This window comes from Erithacus rubecula, assembly GCF_903797595.1.
Source record: "Erithacus rubecula genome assembly, chromosome: 10".
In the NCBI taxonomy this organism is placed as follows: domain Eukaryota; kingdom Metazoa; phylum Chordata; class Aves; order Passeriformes; family Muscicapidae; genus Erithacus; species Erithacus rubecula.
In genome coordinates, this window is record NC_136662.1 from 16340496 (window position 1) to 16364888 (window position 24393).

The following is a 24393-nucleotide window of genomic DNA, read 5'->3' on the forward strand; positions in this document are numbered from 1 at the left end:
AAGGATTCGTGGAGTGTGTGCTGATTTACACAAAGTATCAATTGATTTCTGTTCCAAAAGATACTGTCCTTTATTCTGATCGTTCTCAAAAAGACTTTTCCATAAATGCACAAAAATTCATGTCTTTTTATATCTTAAGGTACAACATGAAACTGAAAATGGGGGTGGGGTTCAACTTTTGTATGAACCATCCACTCAAGAGTTAGACTGGATGATCCTTTTGGGTCCCTTCCAACTCAAAAGGGACCCAAAAGGGACTCACAATCTTGTGATCTGGAAATAAAGATTAAATATTTGACTAAACATTCCCCCCCTGTCATCCCATCAAAGGGTTTATGAAGCATCAGAAAGCCAAAGTCAGTTAGGTATTAAATAGGCATTAAATCAATTCTGAAGTCCTTTTTCCTAAAGTAATCCATATTGAACAAAAAAAATGAATAAAATCTTCACCCTAGTAAATAATTCATGATAAACACAATCTTTGGAATTTGAACACATAATTAAATGCTGTCATCATTAAACATTTATCAAGTTGAAAATATGGTACACTTGAAAACACCCAATTTGTTAGTACAGAGAAATGTGACTTGCCCTGATTATTCACTGAACCCCTGACATACTGTAACACTGGAACTTGAATTACTGCATCAGATGCTTGCTCATAACTGAACATCACAGACTACAAAATAAGTTTTGGGTTTTCAGGAGTTTGTTTTCATTTCAGAATCTGAAATTATACAGTGAAGGCACTAGGAGTCAAGGAGAACTGTTTGAAAGGAGCTAGGTGAGTCTTGGCCCAAAATACTTACAGATGTGGCAAATATTCAGTTACATATATTTAACAGTCAAACCTAAAATATTGTAACAGGACTGTGAAGGGCAGTTAATGATTTTCACAATGAATACAAGTTCTTGATGGCATATCTTTATCTCTCAGACTAATATCCCACCATAGTTATTACTAATCAATTCCTCTTGAAGAAAAGCAAAATACTGATGATGGTCACAATTTGAACACATATTCTCTTCACAGGAAATACTTCAAAATACTTCAAAAAGTTCTGGTTTGAAAATTGTTGATTTAGAAAAAAAACCAAAACCTAAGCTTCTGGAAACTGCTTTTCCTCTCAGTATCAGGGTAACTTGGTTTTCTTAAAATGCTTTTTTAAAAATAAAAATTTCATATATAAAAATATGTAATATGAAATATAGAAATCTGGTTTTCAGATATCTACAATTAAAACAAAAACAAAAACAAAGCAACAAAAAACCAAAAACTTTAAATATTCTTAAATGTGATTTGCTTTCTGCTAGGTTGTGCCTACAAGAAGTGAGATCTACTGATATCAAAGTATGTTTTAAGGCTGGTCCCTATATATACAGATTGGTATGGGAGAATTATGAAAGAAACTAATTCTGTCACCATTACTATAACATGGTTCACTGGTAAACACAATTTGTATGAACTATATGCAACACATTCAGATCAATTCCAGTCACTAAAAAACCTGAAGAAATACTCTTGCCATACAAGTTATTTGACATGAAATCAATAATTAAAATAAATTCAATTTCACTTGGGATTCCACTTTATCTTAGAGCAAAGTAAGTAAACAGATCCTATTTGTTTTCATGTTTATGCTTTCTTTGATCTTCAAAACACAGGAAAATCTACTGCGTATTAAAGTAATTTTGTATACTCAATATCATTAATTTCTCCACAGACTAGAGTCACCAAACCTCAGCCTCATTTTAGGACAACACACAGCAATGCTAAAGGGATTACATCCCTCCCATAGGTTATTTATGGCTGTCCATTAAAAAATGGCAAAAGTGCAGGCTATTAATTTATCCATTAAATAGCAAAATAACATTTGTTATATTCTGGACTGCTCCTGACACAACTTCATTAGGATTTTAGAAGGCAAATTTTGTTCTCTAAGCAATCATCTAGAAAGAACATACAAATGTTTATAGTTGTCAAAACATATCTACAACTGCAGTCAAACCAGCTATCCATACAAGCTCTTGATATATAATAACAAAGAATATTTACAGCTGCAAATAACTGACTGTATGGGAAAGCTTTAAATTAGTAATTAATATGAAGATTTGGGCACATGGTATCAAATTCAACTTTATTTGTATTCGTGCAGTTTGTAATTAACTATAGATTTGTTCAATGCTTAAATGTAAACTCCTTCTTTTTTTAGGATTAAGACTTTCTATGACAAAATAAACACACCTGCAGAAACATAACTTAAAGATAGACCGTGTAATTAAATAGGATTGAGAAATTCTGCCCAGCTCCAGGCTGGATGCCTGGCTAGATTTACTCCAGGGAGGAGTGGCTCTTTTAGCTCAGAGTTTCAGGTAATTTGACCATGGCCACAGAGGAGCAACATTCCTCCAAATCTCCATCTGCTCCTGAACAGGAAATCTGTCCTCAGTAGCTGGAATACAGATGTGACGTCTCACATTTAATTATGGGGCTCAAACCTAATTCCTGTTTAAAGACATGGAAGTCTTAGCTGGAGTCAAGCTGAGGTATTGATCCTTATTATATGTAATAGGCAAAACAAGCATCATAAGCCCTGATTAGTGCCATAAGCCTCCAAGGTGTACTTAGCACAAGATACAACTGAAGTCTGGGAAAACGGAAAGGTAGAAGTAAAATAAAACATGAAACAGGATTACCTAAGCAAGCAGGAAGTAGAAAGTAGAAAGCAAAAAAAAAAAAAGACAGGGTTAAAGGCAAGAAAATGTTAAATTTCATGAAGAGTAGTGTTTATGGAGTAGACAAAATCCAGAAGTCTCAAACAGAATACTAGAAAATATAATGGATACTGACATGAGATAATTTTTAAAGAGAATTTCTTCAGTAAGTGGGAACACAATTCATGGTCCTTCAAACATGGTCCTCAGAGAGGATCAGAAAAAATTAAGCATTCATCAGCTTTCTTCCTGACATCAAAACCTGGTTAAAAAAGGACAGTGATCAAAAGCTCACTGCACCTACCAGACACCCAAACCAGGTAACACAGCACAAGGTGCTTACAGGAGAGAAACTGTCCCAGGGAGGCAGCTGGAGCATGAAACCCACTGGGGACAAACCCCACACAGGATGAGCCCCATGCAGCACAAACCCCTCACAGGGTGACTGCAGGGTGAACTGCAGACACAGCACCCAGCAGGATGAAAAGCTCAGAGGGCTGTGGCTGCTGCCACTGCTGCTGCTCTGACTTTCAAACCACTGCTTCAGGAAGATTTCAATCATAGCCTTCTACAACACAAAACTAGCAGTAGGTAAATGAGCCATTAGAAGTAATGAAACTATACACTTGTTGATTTAAAAGTGCTCAAATTATACTCTGTTATCCAAATCTGTGCAAAAAACAAACCCTGTATCACGCCTCTATCTTAAAAGATCAAGAACTGTGTTAATACAAAGGGACACCAACTCTTCAGACACACTTGCAAAGCACCAATTAAACCCTACAGAGAACACAAAAGAACATGGAAAAGGACTTTTCTTAGGCCCAAAGTGAAAGACCTGACTTACAATGGAAAGCATGAACTGTGTTATATGAACTGTAAGTTCCAGCCTCAAGCACACAGTAGGAATTGTTTGACCAATATTGCAGAAGTGTTCAAAAGACTGAATGATACCACATCGTGTTTACAGCAGTCGAACAGGAATCTTAAAAGTAATTTAAAAAAAATCCATATAATTTTACTCCAAAAAGAAGGAAAGCCACAAAGCTCAAAACACTTTTTTATGATTTCAAAAAGCTAGAGTTTGTGCTAATGAATTTATAGGATGGGAGACAGGTGTTTAATCAGTTCAGCTTAAAAGCTGCAAGTAGATGGTGTGTGAACAAGTCAAGCTTCTAATCCAAGTGTTAAGATTCATGACACAGGTTCCTCCATATTTCAGTTTTTCTCATATTCCAAAATATTTTCCAGTGTGCATGTTACAATAACCTATTATATGATGTCATTACACACACACACATATATATATATATGTAGATATGTGCATGTACATATATGGACTTGGCAGTGCTGGATTAACAGTGGGGTTTCATGATCTTAGAGGACTTTTCCAGCCTAAATTATTCTAGGATTCCATCACCCTGCATTCTATAAATGCATTCTACCATAGGTATCAGTCCATCACAGCTCAATCTAGAGTAACTGAGTCCTTTAGCATCCTTTGGTTTTAGGACTGCAGATGTACAGTACAGCCTCTCATGTCTGCCACATTCATTGCTAAACAAAACTCTGACACAACCACAACTATTACAGCAGCACAACAGCCAATATGCTAGCAGGACAATGGCTTTCAATTCAACAGCACTGGAAGTTCTTAGGAAACAAAGCAAAAGGAAATTCATCTCCCAGTTTGCTTGACACAAGAGACTGCATGTCCCAAAGAAAAGAATATTTTCCCCCTCAATAACAGTAAAACCACAGAATATGTTTCAGTATTTATTACTTAAGATACCCCACAGAAGTCAGTGATGAATTTAGTACTGACTCCAGGACATCAGAATCTAATGCAAGACATTTTCATTTAATAAATTCTAATCAAGTACAAGATCAAAGTTCTGTCTACACACTTGGAATGCCTAATGTCGAGTTCACCACATCAGGCTACCTGACATTCAGGATGAAAACCAAGATAACCCTAAGGAAGTACTAGACATTAACATTCCAAAAGACAGAGCCAAAGGATGCACTACTGAAGGATGTGTTTGAGTAGATAGTTTGAAAAAGAACTGATTTTCAGAGAACCCCCTCCCAGGAGGTGGAGAAAAAGGCCAGAATATTGAAAAAAACCACTTAGCAGCTCTAAATAACCAAAACATTATAGTCAGTGAGCACAGTGAATAGTCACACATCTATTTCTCACTGATTTCAATGGGATTCAGTGTACCATATCTGATAAATTATACTTCATAGCTAATAAAAAATACATACAAAAATCACATGAATATTTATGTTCATTTATTTTTTTAACTCATAATGCTATAAATAGTACTTTATACTTTATATTGATTTTACAGCACTTATATTATGTCCCATTAGAATCAATGAGGAGTGAAAATACAATCACTGAAAATAATTTGCATTAAGATAAATATGATTGACCTTTTAGCCTTTTTCCATATTTTCAACAAAACAGCCCGAGAACCAAATTTAAGTTGACATTTATATTTAAGAATAGCACAAAGGAATAAGAGACTTGTGACATCCAGAAGCATAGGATGAACCTAGAAACAAGCAGAAAATTACTCAGGTGAATGACAAAGACATGGAGAGTTCATCTGATGATTATTTTCTTACCACTTGCTTCATATCTGTCCCCTATCAACTTAATTTTTTATCTAAATCATAACTGAAATCATTGGCAATTTTCTGACCAAAAAATGGAATTTAGATTCTACAGTATGCACTTAATCTTCCAACATAAGCCCAGACAATTATACCAAAATATCAAATAAATGAACTTCAGTCAAAATTAAAGGCTTGAATAAAATAAAAATGCTACTTACTAAAAATTCTATGAAGAGTTGATAGATTCTGTAATTGCCAAGAATAATGAAACACACTTGAGAACAATCATAAACAAAGCCAAAGTTGCTAGCTCCTCTCAATCAGAGTGATAAGATAAACAAGAAAAAGAATATTGACAGAAAGGTAAATTATAAATAGTAAAAGATACCAACTTGCCATTTTGTAGTTCTGTCACAAAAATACTAATGTAAATACTAAGTTTTTTCATGCAGGACGTGAGCATATTAACTTCAGAATCAAAGACTCTCCCTCTTGTCTTCCAAAACATTTATACTAAACTAATATAAGTGTATTTTTGCTGCAAGAGAAACATTTTCCTTACAATTCTTAAAAACTTAATCATGTCTCTTCTACCTCCTTCTTTTTTAAAGCACACAAGGGCTATGGAGTGTTTTTTACGAACTAATGAGATTAGAGACTTACATTATCACTATCTAATAGTAAAAGAGGAAATGTGTCTCACTGGACTTTAGGGCAGAGGCTTTCAGGTATTATACATCTTAACAGTGTATTTAATTTGAATGCACAGTAACAGACTGCACTGAGGTGAGAAAATAACATACAGGAAAAAGAACTTTAAAAAAAAAAAGAGTCACACTGAGATGATAGATGAAGCACAACTGGGATTTTTGAAAGTACTGTTCTCCAACACAGGATTTAACCTTTACCAAAAGAAGACCAAGGAGCGAGTTTCTCTGACTTTACAACAAATGTTACACTATGTTCCACTTCAGCACTGGCTCTGAAAAATAATTTGAGGTAAACACAGCTACAATGTAACTAAGAATTGATTTATATTGTCATCATTGGGCTTCAAAGCACAAACCATTCCTTTTGTTAAACCAAAGCCACCATATAACACAATTTCACTACAGGTGAATTACAAATCCCATCTGTATCCCACTCCATCCATGCACTCACTTTCACTGCAAACAAGAACATGGACCATTCTGAAAGACAAATCTGTACTGGCACAACTGATGAATCTTTCCATAAGCTTTATCTATGAGAGAATATTGAATCTGGTGTTTCCTTGCTCATATCTTCAAAAGTGGAGTTGAGCCCTTCCCACAGGCTGTAGTTTTTCACAAACTGCTCCAGTGTGGTCCCTTCCATGGGGTGCAGTCCTTCAGGAACAGCACCAGTTAACAAAGATAATCAAGAAGAAAGGTCAGTGGTTTATGCAAGAAGTCCTGGCCTTTCAGGAACTGCTGGAACTTGGGCTCAGTGCTAGTTTCAAGAAGGAGAAGACAAAGATTCCATGTTCCTCATCACAAAACCAAAGAATTATTAAGGCTGGAAAAGACTAGTAAGAGTCCATCCATTAACCCAGCACTGCCATCCTCAACACTGAGCCACGTCCCTGAGCACCAAATTCACACGTTTTGAACACTTCCAAGGATGGTGACTCCACCACTTCCCCAGGCAGCTTGTTCCAATGCTTGACCTTCTTTCAGTGAAGAATTTCATTAGCTGGAAGAAAAGAAGAGACCAACTCTGTCTAAAACCTCCTTTCAGAAGCAACAGCATCCATCGAGTCTCCTTTTCTCCAGACTAAACAACTCAGCTCCCTCAGCTGCCCTAGACTGCAGCCTCACAATCTTTTTCCTAACCTGTACCAACCTGACAGAGTTGGCCTGACCCTTCCCCTCCCTGTCTTCAAATTTTATTGATCTACAGGCTTCAACAGTTCAACAGCAGAATGAGAAATTATCTATGTACCAACATGGGAGAGGTGATCAGCAGCTGAGGTTTAACATCTTGCAGTCTGTACGCGCAGCACTGGCAGCCTCTGCTAATAACAATTGATTGGGCTGCAGACCTGGGCACTAATCCTGCTTCCACTGATTTCTAGGGGAGAATTCCACAGAGTTTCAGCAGAAGCAAGGCTGGGTTCTCTGAATAATGATATTTCATTCATAGCATTTCCTGACCTTGTGTGTCTCTTGTCTGCTCTGCAAAGAGCGTGTGGGAATGGCCCCAGCTACCCAGAGTTATGCTTTTGTTCTCCCAAGAAATACAAAGGGAAAAAAAGTTACAGTAATGTCTGTCAATATAGGAGTGTTAGGAGAGAAACAACAAGAAGTGATGGATTATAATAAAGAAAAAAAAACGTTATTTGAGTCTGCTTTGCCTGACAGTCTCAACACCATTTGATGGATGATTTGCCAGGGTTCACCATTTGTGAGTCATGTACCCACCTTGAGCTACAACACTGTGGGTAAGTGTATCTCAGTGTCTAATCAGAATGGCCTGGTTTTAATGCCCTCACTCTGAAAAGGGTGCACAGCAGCTTTTATTGCAGTTTTGTTATCCATGATAATGTGATTCACTACTTGCAGTTCTCTTCTCAAACTTTCCTACTTTAAATGAGAAGAATAGAACTGTCTTATCTTCATTTTTACCCTTTGGAAGGGAAGAGAAAAATATTTACTCCTAATCCATAGAAAGCAAAGAAAACTGAGGTCATTTAATCTTTAGCTGCATAATGTTAAGCCTGAAGGAAGACCTCAATTTTTTTCAAAGGTCATACTTCATAAATCCTGTATTTCTGTTGCTCATATCTCACTATTGATACACATAAAATAATTGAAACCTTTTGTATCTGCACTCTTGTATTTATAATTTCCGTACTTGTTCTTTAGACTTGGCAAATTTTTGGCAAGGAAAACTGAGGACTATCTAAGACCAAGGATACAGTGAATGCCCTTACAGTCCACAGAATTTAAAGAGACACACTGTTTTAATCTACCAGATCAGACACAGTCACAACCCAAGTGATTTTGCCACAACTCAGTGTCCAAGAAAACTCTGGATCAGCACTCCTGGAGAAGTTAGGGACTCAGCTGGAAGCCTGAACACTACTTCTGTCTTTGTGCTTTAAGATAGTCTTAACAGGTATATGGCTGGATTCTTTCCTCCTCTTCCCAAACCACTCTTGGTTCATAGGACTGTGTCATAGACTTTGTACTTCAAAACTATCAGCCATTACTGGCTACACTTATATTCAAATATCTTTTAAATCATCCTATTTGTTGGTCATCTTTTGGAGCCAGGAAGATTTTGATGTTAAACTAAAATAAGATGGAGCTATTTGAATATGCAAAAAAGAAGTCTGAAATATATTATCATGATTCTTTTCCCCATCAATGAAATTCACATATTTTATTTTTAAACACAATATATTTTTGATAAAATGTCATATAATAAATACCAAATGCATGATACAGTACGGTGTAAAATATACACCAAGTATTTCAAGGCATAATAAATTAATGTAAAATAATAGTTGGTGCCAGTATGATGAATAGACTGTTTCCTTAAGCACCTGAGGGTGCCTATTTAATGCTGTTCAGTGCCTGTGTGTGCACAGCCCATTGAAGTTTATCAGAGCCCAAAACACTGTGATGTGCAGCCCTGCTGTGCACATCAACTCCAGTGCCCAAAGGGTTAACCTGCCCTAAGCTCCAGAGCTGTTGCAAAGTGCATGTGGCTCAATATGCTCCAAAAACCAAGGCATTAATTCAAGTGCCTGTGCACTAATTTAGAATGGATCTCAGTGTCTCAGGCATAGGTGATGACACTTTGACAGAACCTGAAAGTGTGGTCAACAAAAGCCTCATTCAGCCACCACCCAAATCTGCATTTAAGGAGCTGCTCTTTCTATGTGTCTGACAGAGAAATTTGGCAACCTTGCAGGACATCCAACACTGTCACCTATGCTGAAATTGGAGGAGTTAAGAAAAATGGGAAGTTTATATGTGCATAAAATGCAAAAACAGCCACAGGAAACTATACTTGAAGGAGTATGTAAAAAAAATGTATTTGTTGAGGGCTTCTTTTCCTGTAACTTAAAAAATGTACAGCCTGAGTAGAAAAGTACAATTTAGGCACCTATCACACTCAAAAGCTTCTTTGTAATATATTTTACCTACTGCTTCACCATACAACCTGTATCACTTGATTGATGAATATTTGCACAAATTGCACTGCTTGGCTATTATCAGATAATTATTTAAAAATTCCTCTTCACAACTTTAGCAAGAATAATAATAATTAAATGGTACAGACATTCACAGTGAAACACAAACCTTTGATGCCTATAGCACAATATTATGGTTCCTTACAACCAGTTTATACCCTTTTAGGGTTAAAATGTTAACTTTTATCTTTCACAATGAATTTAACTTCGTCTCCCAGCTTCACTTTCTTTTTCATACAGTTTTGTTTCTGGTGTTGTCATGTCTAAATACACTGCCATTATAGCACATTTCTTTGTGACTTAATGCTGCAATTTGAAAGAAAAATGTGAGAATAATTACTGATATAACAATAAAACATAGACATACTGTAGATGGATTTTTAACTAGGAAATATAGGTTCACAAAATTATCCTCTGTCCTCCTTTCAATGAGCTGTCACCCTCAGCATATCTTACTTTCATGAATTTAACATTTTGAACACTGCCAACTTTATCTTCATATTTCACAACCATAAACATAAAGCAAATATGATGCTGCTAAATAAGAGCTTGAAATACAATCTTCTTATAGAAATATGTATGTCTAAACCATCTTCTCATTTTATTGATTGCTCTCTGCAAAAACATGAAAGCATAAATACCAGGAGTTGATTCATTTTAATTTTTTTGCACTTAGCCATGGCCTCAGCCTAAAGAAGGATCTAACCAGAGTCTGACAGTTAAAGATTAACAGTCCTGCCAGACCAACAGGCTTGACAAAGGAGCTTAACTTAATCCTTAAGGCAGTGTAAGATGTCTTATGTGTATTACTGCATAGGAGCACAACTTTAATAAACACACTGTAATGTAATTTTCAGTAGTTTTACTGATGTCAAGTATGGGATATGAAGCAAAAAATAATTTGACAGATCTATTTGTTTTCCAAGGGAAACTATTTTTTAGAGATTACTTCTGTTTTGGATTTCAATCTCAGTGCTTTGCAAGGACTGGTATACAAAAAGCAATTAAAAAGAAGAGACAAGCAGATGCAACCTCATCATTCAGAATCATGAGGAACTCAATTTTAGCTAAACTGGCTTACACACTGCCCTGTTATAGCTGTTTTTACCTCTGATCTCAGTCACAAGGTTTTCATCCACTTGCTGTGAACAACGCACTCCATTTTAAGAAGTTTTGAGAAGTTAAATAACTGTTAGGTCTTTGGACTTAGTATGACATGGATGAGATCACCTCTTGCACCTTCAAAAAGAAATAATCTTATTTTTTTATTTGCTATAGACTGTGAAAATTCAACAACACACCTGAAAGCTCAAATGTTAGGACATTAATTTTCATGTTAAAATGATTTTTTTCACATTATGCACTACAAACATGCTATGGCCTCATAGCATGCTGAAAAATACACCTAGAAAGTGGCATAATTAAAAAATATAATTTCTGAGAAACTTTTAAGAAAGTTGATGCATCCTATCATCAATCAGTTTATTCTCTATGTGTCTGTCTGAGAGCACTGATAGAAGCACATGGCTCAGTCTCTTTTCAGCATAAACTCTGCTTCCAGGTGCTCCCAGAGCAGCTGCCCCACTGTGCTCCTCAGCAATGTGAAACCTCAAAGACAGGTCTGCAGGTCCTGTGAGGTGTCTCAAATCCCAATTTGATCTGAAGATACATGCTGTTACAGCTTATACGGATGTCAGTGTATGGAATACATTGCTCTTCCATCCTGAAGCACTGAGAGCTCTGACAGAAGGGCTGAGAGCCACCCACAGCTCTGCTGAAGCCCAGGATGCTGCACATCCAGTGGCTTTCACCAGAGCAGGAACATGATCCCCACACTTACAGCTGGCTAACAAGCTGTGCCAGTTTCAAACCAGCACAGCTGGGAGCGAAAGGTGATTCCAAAGCCTCATTTCACTTTCCATCAAAAAATGTCCACAGGCATAATTAAAGATACCCTGAAAGCTGTTTTGTATTACACAAACTGCTACAGATCAAAAGGGTTCACTGTGCTGGAAGAAATCAGACACATTAATACCAGAGATACCCTCCTGGCCCTGATATCCCTCCTCCACATGTACCAGCTGCACAAAGTACCTCAATTATGCCCTTAAACCATCAGGGACACATCAACACTACCCCTGAGAAAGAATATTCAGCATATCTGTAACTAGGTTCACTGCTTCTGTGCACTGCTACTGAGACATAAAGCAGATACAGCAAAAGTGAAAAATGCAACTCTAGTTTTGATTCTACTTGTAAAAACCAGGGATTTTGGCTATTCATAGGAATTAAATCAAAATTAAATCCAAATTAAATCCATTAATATGAAAATTACGTATGGAAAGAGTAACACTGAGGCTCAAAGGCAAACTACTCTCTTGTCAGTGAAGACATTACTAAATATCCTATCAGCAACAATTCTTCACTGACCAAAATTAAGATACAGTTGTCAGTATTTCAAAAGCAATACATACATGGTAAGAATATCAAAAAAGACAAATGAAAACACAAACATTACAAATAAAATAACCTGTGCATACAGAAATAGCCATGTTACAAGCAAAAAACACATAACTCCATGCTTAAACATGATTCTGTAAAGCAAAGAAATTAAAGTCTTTTCTTCAGCATCTACCCAGTGAAAACAGCAGATTTTGTTGTTAGTGGTGATTCAGATGACTAAATCATGCTCTGTGAGCCAAATTTAGTGTCTCATTTCAAACTTTGAAAATGTGATCCACAATGTCATCTATCATATTAGGCTGCAGTACAAGGAAGAAATTATGAAAAATAGTCTTTTTTGTTAAGTTTTTGTTAAACATGTGGCAAACTCAACATGACGAAACGTGACGAAAACTCAAGTGACAAGAGTTCTCTGTATATTCTCCAGTCATAAAAGGCAAAAAACATTCGTGGCAGTGTGGTAGAAAATCTCTACTGGAGCAGAGTTAGGAAGCCATTAGGACCCTGACCAGCAGATTTTTGCTGGGAGATGCAAGCAAATCCTGACCATGCTCCATACAGCCAACCCCACACCAGCACTGCCCAGGAGGCGACTGCAGGACTCACAGGAGCTCCATGTGAAAGCTACTGAACCACAACATGTATGTTGAGCCCAGCACAATAAACCTGCCTTTCAGTCAAGCTTATTAGTTCTGGCTTAGCAAGAGGCAAACTGCAGTGGCTGTGCTGCCAGAGCAGAGCCTGTGCATCTCCAAGCAGCTCAAAGGGAGGGCAGAGCGTGCTCCTGCCTGCTGGCAAAATCCCATCCTGACATATGCTCAGACATCATGTCAGCTGGCACTGGGAAAACCCTCACTGAAGGGCTGGGTATTATGTACAGTCCCATTCATGGCTGAGGTAGCTCTCATGGATAATGTGAGCAATATTATAACAAACTGTCTCAGTCTTTGTAAGGCTCATGAATCACTATTAAAAACAGAAAGATCTGGAGTGGTGCTACAAAGAGAATACATAAGTAGGTGAACAAATGGAAATTGTAGTGACTTTGTTGTAGGTATTTTATTTGTAAAATTTATTTTAGATAGTTACCAATAATATCAACAATTACCATTTTATGGAACATAAACTCTAAGAAAGAAACTAACTATATAAAATGTTTTGTCATATCTTTCTTTTTAAAAACAGGAGTTCACCTGCAATTATCCAGGCACAGGGAGACGAGCTGAGCAAGGACAGGCAGTGCTAACTCTGCATTGCTTCAGCAGCTGCATTCAGACCACCGGCTGTATTTTGAGGTTTATGTTTCTATTTTAGAGTCAACCAATATGCTGAGATGTGTAAAACTAACTCTTTTACAGTAGCATTAGGACTAAAATGGACAGCAACCAAATTTAGGTGCACATGTGACATTATTTTAATCTCCATGGATGAAATTAAGCCAAGTCAGGACTGACCCAAAGATGCCAGGCTGAAAGCTGGAGGAGGGCAGGGAAGGGATAGCACAGGGTGTACAACAGCACATACTCCCTGTGAGCCTCTGAGCTCTGCACTCAGACTGAGGATAAAGCTGGGAAAGCACTGCTTCCACGGATTTGGCCACAAGCCTTCTCATAAGGACCACGGACAAGTCTTGGAAACCATGTTTTCTAAACATGCCTTTGCTGTGGCCAAAGATTCAGTCTCTTCAAATACAAGGTGTGCATCACTTGGATGGCTAAAGCTGAAGAACAGCTAGAATACCAAATGCAATTTCAGTCCTTGGCACTGCACTTGAGAACTGTCCAGATGTGGCATTGGTGTGTCTTTACCACTATTCCCCAGGCACTCCATGTAGCTTCCACCTCCCTCGATCTCCAAATGCTACAGAAAGCACAGAAGCTCCAGAGGAACTGTGGCTGCCAAAGACCAGGGTTTACTTGCTCAGATACAGCGTGACTATTCTGGTTTCAAGCTCACAAGGCTGTCTCAAACTACACTAGGCAGACTTACTGCCCCAGCCTCTGCCAGCCTTGGAATCTCTGCAGCATTTCATTAGCCCACAGCCACGTGCTGTCCTCCTGCCTGCTGTGTCAACTGTGGCTGTTTAAAGTATGTTCTTAGATTATCACATCCCTTGCTTTATTAAATTTGGTGTGTACTACACATGAAATACAGAAAGCAGAAGCAGGAAACATATCCTATGGCAAGAGGGAATGGTTTTGAACTGAAAGAGAATAGGTGTTGACTGGATATTAGGAGAAAATTCTTCACTATGAGCATGGTGAGGCTCTGGTACAGGCTGCCCAGAGAAGCTGTAGTTGCCCCATCCCTGGAAGTGTTCAAGGCCAGGTGCTGCAAGGCTTGGAACAACCTGGTCTAGTGGGAAGTGTCAGTGTCCCATCTTTAAGGTCCCTTCCAAGCCAAACCATGGCAGGGTTCTAGAATTTTGTAGTTATGTGCTTCCTCAGATGATGTTTTGTACAAGTCACAAGCGTGAAGTTCAATGAAATGGAACACAAGTGTCTATCCACAGAGAAAGTAATGCAGACAAGAAAGTTTAGAAGGGAATGAGCCTAGCTGTAACTCATGTCACTGCCTGCAAAACACAGCCTGGTATCTCAAATTGGGAGAAAAGGTTTTATCCTCATGCAGGCAAACATGGTGATGAATGTGGAACTCTGTTTTTCAGCCAGCCATTTCTTAAACATAACGAGTTCCTTTAACTTTCCTGTGCACAAGGCTTGGTACAGATATGTACATCTGCCCAGATTTGCATTGTGGAATTTATTTTCTTTTGAGCTAGCTCTTAGACTGATGCTCTGCTGAGTGTTATTACATCTACTTTTATGACCTGCTATAGCTGTGGGCAAGATAAATTTTAACAGAACAAAATTTACACAGTATTTTGTTTCTGCAATATTAACATCATGCCAATACCTGAGAATGCTAATAACACACTAAATTCAAAACATATTATTTGCTAAACAAAAATGCATATTCCAAATCTACTGAATGTTTATTGAGAAACATTTGCCTCTTCCAGGTTATTTCTAACTAAGCCATCCATTCTGTAATAGAAATTTTTCTACAGCTGCAATGAATTCCTAACTTGCTGTATTTAACAGCAAGACACACATTTATATGTTCTTGTTCTGTGTGACTTACAACAGTTCGTATTATTAAATCTGAATTAAGAAAACCTGATCTATGCTGCTTGTATACCATATAAACCCATTACTGTTCCCTTATCTTGGACAATGAACACTTTGTCCTATACTGTCATTGTGAAAGAATACTCTACTAATCTATTAAATTTATCCTTTTTCCCTCTCTGTGTTTTAAAATAACCCAATCTTATTGTGAAGTTCACTCCCAAAGTATCAGTAAGGATTCTGTAATCATTATTGCATGCAATAAACACGCTGTGCTTCTCTTCCTTCCTTCAAAGTGTTACCAGATTTGCCTAGCCCCAGTTTAAATGTGCTGGATCCTGTAGAGCAATGTGTACATGTTTCTCAGTGCCCATCTCTGTCTTTCATATAGACTATCAAGGGACACCTCAGAGCTCCATTTCTCCATCTGTATTTTGCACTTCTGTTCCAAACTGATGCTTTGAAGGTAGAAAGTTCCAGCCTTGACTCGTTCCCTCACTGCCTATATGACTCCTATTTTTAACTGCACTTGGCTATTTTCAGAATAACAATAGAGAAAAATTAATAGCAGTTTTTGAACAGAAAATACTTGCTTTTCCAGCTGACAGCAAACTTTACTAGTTAACCTGGTCTTAGCACTTCAGGTTTTAAGTATTAGAGAAAGAGTGATGACTAATGGAGATTGCTTGGGGATGAGATGAAACAGAGTGAGGTTAAATACCATGATGCTTCACCTCACCTTCAAAGTAGCTTTTGTGCTGTCACATCTGCTTATATCAGCACCAAATGACTGCTGATTTGATCATAATTGCCCTAATTAGAGGTTCAATTAATGCACTGAGTTCTTGGTATCAATGCCACCTCAGCATCAGGGATGTGCACACGGAGCATTACTGAGCAATACAGGTTACACTGCTCAGGAAGGTCACTGGCAAAAGGAAACTACCTGCAACCTACTCTTTTGAGGATGCCACATAGTTAGGATGATATTCCTTATCCACTTATGCTCCAGGACGAGCAGAAAGGGAGAATTTAAGGAACTCTATTGAGAGATATCCATCAGCTGTGAGCAAAAATTACATTTCATGTCATTGAAAATCTCATTTAGTTCAGACTTGCTTCCACCAAGGATTAAAAACCTTCAAAAGAACACTTTGTCTTCACAGAAAGATGAAAATAGCCTAAGATGCTCACAGTGAAAGATTGTGTGAAAAAGAAGTGCACCATATAGCAACTTGAAATGGTTATCAAATATAATATACTTCAACACATACTAAAAATACAAATTTGGTCATTGAAATTAATGCTGAAAGTAAAGAGAAAAAAAATTAAGGGGCTTTGCATGAGAGATGAACAAATTTCACCAGCAGACAAAGTGTCACCAATTTCCTGCCTCAAAGTATTTTGCACATCCATTGAATTAAGAATTTTGTATGTTCACAAAAGAAGATAGGTAAGCAGATGAGGGAAACAGACAGCACCGACATATGAAAATATTATGTGCATGATATTCATAAAACAGAAGAGAGCATATTTACTCATGTTTCAACTTTCACAAACCAGGATAATTTGTGAAAAAGTCATATAATCCAGAATCAGTAAAATAAAAAGAAGTGCAAAAATGAACATCTTCATGCTTCTGCAGTTTTTCTTCTACAAAGAACAACAACAACAAAAAACCAAACAAAACCCAACAACAAACATAACAAAAACACAAAAACCACTTTGTCTTGATCAGTTGCAAAAATAAGATATCATATCATTACCAGTACATGGTATCAGATATTGCAGTGAGATGTGACTTTTTTTAAATGTGAGAAAATTAAAACACAATTCTGCTTCAACTGTCGACCTGACTACCTACTATTTATATTTGTACTGAAATAAATCATCAATATCTTGTGATACAATCTCTGAAATAATCTTTTTGCTTCAGTTTCTATGAAAGAACAAGGTTATATCACATAATGTCACAAATTACATAGGACAAGATCTTCATCTGGTATAAACTCTGAAACCTTCTCTTATTTTCAGTATTAGAACAATGATTCTCTCTCCTTAATCTTCCCAATTACCAGGAAATGATCAGAACATGGCTAGTTTGTGGTTGGGTAGGTTTTTATCCATCACACTACATTAATGAACATTTACATCATGCACTAGATGCATCTTTCAGTTTTCAGAGACATTTCAATATTTAATAGCACCTCTGCTCTTTTGAGATGTTTTTTTAAGCAACAAATCCTGACCTCTGCCTGGACTCACTACCCCTGCTAGTTAGATTTCATCTTTAACAGCACTTGTTTTAGAAAGAATTAGGCAATACTGTTAATTATAAAATACGACTTTTTCTTATGATCCTAGATAACATTTCTCCCTCAAGCTCACACTGGAGTCAGTATTCTACAAAAATGTGTCCAACTACAGAACACAGCCTTTTTCATAAAATAAATGTATAAACTGCACAGCACCTGATACCTACATGCAAACATTTAAAAATACTTCAAGATATCCTAAGTAGAAGCAGTGCTATGCTAGAACTATTGGTTCCTTGCAGAGATGCCAAGCAAACTGGAAAACAGGAAAATGTACCACAATTTGCTGTGATTGCTGTGGGCTCTGTACTGCCCTGTGAGCAGTGAGCAGCTAGTGCACACAGAAACTGCTGAAAATTTTAGACAAGGATCATCAAAATGAATGTTAGCCTGAAAAAGCACACTACTGCAGCAGCTCAAAAGTAAGAAATTGCAAAGCACTGGACAGTCATTATTCAAAAGCTGGGTAAATCTGGAAAAACAATTGTCTCTGCTCTCTGTGTGTGGATAGTCAGTTACATTCCATGCACCTTTTTAGGATGCCAACTTTATAAGGATTTAAATAAGCCTACAGCTTATCAGTGGTAGGTAACTATGGTACCTAAAAACACAAAAAGCCAGGAAACCAAGACAGCACTGAGCAAAGGGCATTTTGGACTCTCACCCTGCCTAGGTTTCTGACAGATGGAAGTGTCCCCAACAAGGTTATTCTAGAATAAAGTCTCCCCCTTGTGGATCTCTCACATAATAAAAACTCCATCAAATCCTTAATTGCATAATAAAGTTTGTGTTCCTTTCTTTGCAGGTAAGAATTTCAGGGGCAAATAGGAACATGCAATGAAATGATGGTACAAGGTTTACTTAACTCGGTGGGCTTGATCCCACCTCAGGCAAGACAGGCTGTTTTGCTGTAAGACACATTATGGTTCTGCAAAAAATCCATTTAAAAAACACTAAAACTGTCAACATAATTCAATTCCTTCTCATTTCTATGTTTAGTTAACATAAAATTGGCTGGTTTAGTGAAGCCCCCCTAAACTATCCAGCCCCAAACTGTTAATGATTTAATGAGGTAAAAATTCAAATTCCAAACTCATTTGACTTAATAATTACAAAAAAATAATATGAAACATGGCAAGATTTCCACCTGACTTGAAGTGCACAAAGTTTACTATCCCCAAAAAAATAGTTTCACCCAAGAGCAAATTTTGCAGCTCAGTGATTAAGGAGCTATAGCAGCACTATTTGCAGAATGACTCTTCCTCAAAACACTTCATTAACTACACTAGTCTCTGATCTGCATTAATTTAGAGGGATCACCACGATTTCTTTGCATATGATAATTCACATTATCATAAATTAAGAAATCGCTGTGATCACTTAAATTATTATGTTGATCTCAATTCGCTCTTAAAGTATTTAAAAGTGTTTCTAATAAATCATACATTTTGACTGCAGGATTGATTTTAACTTTTTTTATTTTCTAAGAAAAAAAATCCTTGATGGCTTGAAATATTATTCAATTACATACGTGACAAACTCATATTTTATTTGCAGCACCAACTGTTGAGTCAATACTGGGTAAAAAGCCTTTTAACTATCCAGAGACATGTTCTCACATTCATTTCAGAATCGTAATATAATGGTTAAATATTTATTTCTTGCAAGTTCTGGAATAGTGCTAGGTTTCCTACTTTCATTAACTTTCTCTTATTTGTATGCAGTAATTGCTTTAAAAATATTAGCATTGTAATTTCTTGCTGGCACTGTGATAAATCAACAGAAAGGCTTATCCCCACAAAAGGGCATAATTCGGCTTCCCTCAGTGCCAGTGATAAAACCTCTTTAATTTCAGGATAACACTCAAAGAAGTCATGAAAGATGCCACTTTGACAGTGCAGGACTCTTGTTCTTTCTAACTGCAGAGCAGATGCAGTAGCTAAGCAGTGCTACACTCAAAGTGCCTCTGTAGGAAGCAACAGCTCCTTGAAGTAGAAGCTGCCACTTCTTCACTTTCTTTCAGTCCTTGACCTCTCAATAACTATCAGCAAACCATATTTTCTGTTCAAAATGTGAGATTTTTTTTTTAGGATGCAACATCTGGCTATTGGGAACAAAAAGACATACTATCTACTCATTTCAAATATCCATCAACAATGTCTGTCAAATGCTGTTACTCTGGGACATACAGATGGGAAATAACAAGAATCTACCTGCATCTCTGAATCCACAGCATTTCTGATTTTTTTTGTTCCAAGAATTCAGCTCAACAAAAATTATGTACACACTGCTAAACTGTGAAAGGCTACTAAAGCTAAGTACAGGAATTCTGATCTCTGATGCTTGACTCATGGAAAAATGGGCTTGCAGAAACGATAAAGGCGAAGACTAGAAACTCCTGCAAAAAATCTCTTCAACCCAGTAAAGAAAAAAAAAAAAAAAAAAAAAAAAGACATATTTTACTGTATTCTCAGAGACTGCCTGCTTATCTTGACAGTATGGATGAGGAACTGCAATTCCTACTGAATATAAAATAAAAGGAGAAAAATAATTGGTAATTACAATATTGCAGGCTATATTTCAAAATCACTGTTACTTAGTACTAAGTGACTAAATTTTCTGGCAAATAGTCTCCATACATGATCATCTGCCACTACTAAATGAGCTGCATTGCTAGGAGTGACAGACATTTCTAATGCATGATATTTCACAATGAGGACAATTGTTACATTTTATCCCTGAAGAGAAACATCTTTACTGCCACATACTTACACAGCTCATGTGTCAATACTCACACTGTGATTATGGATTGAAAACTTCAGTATCTGTCCTACAGCTTCTACATATATGTCCATACTCACTCTCATTAAGGGCACCAGAATGGATACGACATCACAAACATTAAAGATCTTCCTGTTGAAGCAAATTATGGGATCCAGAAACAAGCACAAGAATGATCCTGACGTTCAGTCTATTGCTACCTGTCTTTCATGCATGAACACATTCCAAGGATGAATTTTGTATAACGGTCATTCAGCTTCAGGTCATTCAACCTGACAGATAATTCCAAGATTCTACATGGGAAATTAAGGAAGCTATACTTTGAAAAATCTACCGTTCATTGTCATTTCACACCATCACCTCTGTGCTACCAAAATAACATGGACCATTGCATTCCTGCCTTTGCAAGCCTGTTGCCCTCAAACAATAAATACTTCTCAGCTCTCAGACCTCCCCATCTCTTCAAACATCTTTTCCTTTTCACAGCTACAGAATTTTCCCTTGCTCTCTTGCAGTTCTTTTCACGTTTCTTAAAACTTTCCCAATTCTCTCATTTTGCTTTCTATTCAAGCTGTCTTCTCTGCAGTTTCCAATGTCCCACCCAAACCACATGTTCTCTAAACATGTCTCACCATTCCTTAGCTCTTGCTATCTCTCTCCCCCAAATTAAATTACAAAAATAAATACATTATTAAGAGACAAAGCCTCTTTCCCCCCAGTCTCCTTATGGTAATGCAGTGTCCCCACTGCTCTGTATACCACAGTGGCACAGTTCTCTGCATGATCTCATGTGCATTAAAGTAAGACAATGCAAGCTGGGATCACAGCACAGTATTCTTTTTGACCCACAGAAGTTAGGTGGAAAAGTTATTAAACCTTCAGCAAATTATTACTGTGAGATATGAGCTGTGGGAAATGAAACTCAGAAATGGAGTATCTACAGGGTTTGGGCCATATTACAATATATTAGAAAGCCAAAGGATCATCCTTCTCCAAAACACAGGGAAATATTAAAATTACCCTGGAAAATAACATAACAGTGGTTTTAAGTACGACCTGTTAATGAGGGATGTTTGTGGGTCTGGAGAAACCAGGGTGAGATGTTATCAGAATCAGAAGGCAACTCACACATGCATGCCAAATACCCCACAGATATCTTTTTCAATTACTGCTGGATATAAAAACCATGTGCACATATATCTACACCTATCACTACATGTCCAAGAAGAAAAAAAGAATTACAAGAGTGCACGTCAGACAGTAGGAAGCCCATAGCCAAACTTGTTTTTTCTATAGACATTACATTTAAGAAATTCCAGGAGAACCATGTAAGAAAGCAAATAAAGCCTACAAGGCACCATCATGTGCTATTTTTCTGTGCTAAGAGCTCTACAGATAACTCTTGCATAGAAAGTTATGCCAGAAGGAACAATAAAAATCTCTGTATATCAAAGTCACTAGTCTTCACACAGTACCTCTAAACTGAGCCCAGTAACTTGTCTGACAACATATCCTTCAGAAGATTGTCAGTCTGGACGTAAAAACAAGAAAGTTGTGAATCCACATTTCTCTTGCTTACTTTTTAAAGTAATTTTTTGCTGCAAGATGTGTGTGCACTAAACAATATCTGAGGTTTTGGGAGAGGAAGATCTTGGAATTTCCAGGTGAAAGCAACAAACCAAACACCAAACAAAAAGCAGAGGAATCTGCCTTCTGAAGCTTGAGTATCTCTTTGGCATGGATGTGCCACCTTACTCACTTTATGTCACTACATCTGTCCTGTGAGCTATCAAAGCTTACTCTGCCTATCTCTGGTAAACAAGTATTAGTCTGACAATACAGCCTGGTAATTCTTCTGTCAAGGGGAGGAACGTAATTTTGCTCACCATTAAAGAAGTGCCCCCAATTTCTAGAAGGGAAAGTATGGGTGACAACTTCTGCTTCCCAGAAGGGGGATGAAAAGGTCATTTTTGCAGGAGATTTTTTTCTTCCCTATGACAAAATGAGCTAAGAATAAACATGTACCTATTGACTTTGCCCTCCAGTAAATAAACCTCATTCTTTAACCCTCACGAATATCATCACAAACACACATTTGTACTGTATCTAGAGCATACAACATAAGAAACAAAACACTTCATCCTACCCCCCCTTCTGTATGCAAGGGAGAAGAGAAGCAGCACTGCACAAACACCCAGCCGCGGGCTGGAGCCCGGCTCCTGACTCCGGTAATTCCTGCCCTCGGGCCAGGCTCGACGGCACCCGGAGGCTGCTAAGCCAACCCCGACAGCGAGGCAGGCAGGGCACACCGACCCCGCCGAGGGGAGCCGGGCATCTCCCGGGACGGGAGGGAGAGCTCGGCAGGTTTGGATCGGTGCCCCCGAGGGAGCGGGGGGACGCGGGGTCCCGCTGCCCCGGGGGCCGGGAGGGGGTCCCGCGGCCGGCGCTCACCTTGTGCTCCAGGACGCTGATGTAGCCCTCCAGGAGGCCGGCCCCGACGGGCAGAGCCGGGGGGCGCTGGCCGCGCTCCGGCGGGCGGCTGGGCACCGCCGCCACCTGCTGCTGCCGCCGCCGCGGCTCCGGGCGGCCCCCGCCGATGCCGATGCCGCCGTACATGAGCAACAAGCTGGTGCACATGGTGGTGAGCGCCAGGCAGACGGCCAGCCCGTGGCGCTGCGGGGGGCACAGAGAGAGCCGGCTCAGCGGGCTCCCCCCGCCGTGGCGCGCCGCTTCCCCGCCCGCGCACCCGCAAGTTTCACCCACCAGACACCCGGCAGAAGTGCGAGGGGAGAACTGGGGAAGCCCCTCCGTCCTCCTCCTGCCCCCTCGCCAGCCCGCTCCCGTGCCTCCCTCCTTGTTCCCCAGCCCTGCTGCCTCGCCTCCTCTCCCTCCGTGCGCCCGGCTACCCCGCGCCTCTCATTCCCGTGCCGCTGTCCGCCTTTGGGCATCTCATCCGTGCATTTTAACGAGTGTTGGGGACTGTAGCGCTTCCCCCCGCCCAGCTACCTCCAGCTTCGTTCTTTAAGCAGATCGGTCTTCTGTACGCTCCTTGAAACGCACACACACACAAAACCCCCAAACCACGAGCAACACGAATAAAAGAAAGCAGGCGGAAAGTTCTTGCCGCCGCCACCAAGGTTCGGCCGCCTTGGCGCGATCCCGGAGAGCCGCGGGGATGCAGCCCGGCGAGGGCTGGAGCGTGTGCAGGGCGCCCGGGGCAGCTCCGCTGCGCGCCGCTCCCGCTCTCCTCCCCGCCGCCGGAGCCGGGATGAGCCGCGCCAACAATGCACTTACCATCAGGGTCTTCATTTTGTGCGCCTCCCGGCCGCCAGTCCTGCCGCTCCCCGCTAGGCTCGGCATGGCGGGGAAGCCGCAGACATGGCTCGGCCGGGGAAGCGCCGCCGTGGCGGGGATTAGGGGGGAATTACACCCGGCCGGACCCTCGGAGCCTGCCAGAGCCGGGTCCTCGGCTGCCCCGCCTGCCTCCGCCCCCGCCTCCGCCTCCTGCTGCCGGCGCAGCGGCGACTTCAGGGCAGGTGGAAGTTAACTTCTGCCTCCCGGGCGGGCGCTGCTCCGCGGCGCGGGGGGCGGCACCGGGCGGGCACCGGGAGGCACCGGGCGGGCACCGGGAGGCACCGGGCTGCACCGGGAGGGCACCGGGAGGCACCGGGAGGCACCGGGCGGGCACCGGGAGGCACCGGGCTGCACCGGGAGGGCACCGGGCGGCACCGGGAGGCACCGGGCGGCACCGGGAGGGCACGGGCGAGCGGCACCGGGCGAGCAGAAGAAGGAGCTCCTTCCCTTCCTCCCTCCCTCTGCCCAGGTGTCTGTCCTGTTTGTGGTACCGGCCCACGACCTTCACGTTACATTATTTGTATTTTTCCCCAGCGGAAAATTGCTCATTCTCCCACCGCTGCCTGAGTTTCCTGGAGCTGGCAGGGGCCAGGCAATACTTTAAATTCACGTTTGTAAAAAAATCGACACCCTCAACTCCTTGTGCGGCGCTGACAATACCCCCTCACACAGTCTTGCCGAAGCTCTAACAACTAGTTTCGAACCCTTTTGACAGAAGCTTTCTTTGTCTTATAAATCAAATCTCACAGACTTGCTCCCCATGCCATCTCTCTGGTTTCTGAAGGCG

The 24393-nt window shown here is 39.8% G+C and overlaps 1 protein-coding gene across 1 annotated transcript in view; it reads right to left on the reverse strand.

Annotated features, from left to right (window-relative positions):
- ST6GALNAC5 (ST6 N-acetylgalactosaminide alpha-2,6-sialyltransferase 5) overlaps positions 1–23738 on the reverse strand; it is a 65823-nt gene extending 42085 nt beyond the window's left edge. Inside the window, exons 1-2 of the mRNA XM_079313359.1 lie at positions 23547–23738; positions 22704–22925 (exon numbers count right to left, since the gene is read on the reverse strand). Of these exons, the coding sequence (XP_079169485.1) occupies positions 22704–22925; positions 23547–23612 (288 nt within the window). The 5' untranslated portion in view covers positions 23613–23738. The remainder of the gene's footprint in view (positions 1–22703; positions 22926–23546) is intronic.
- Positions 23739–24393: the final 655 nt, after the last annotated feature.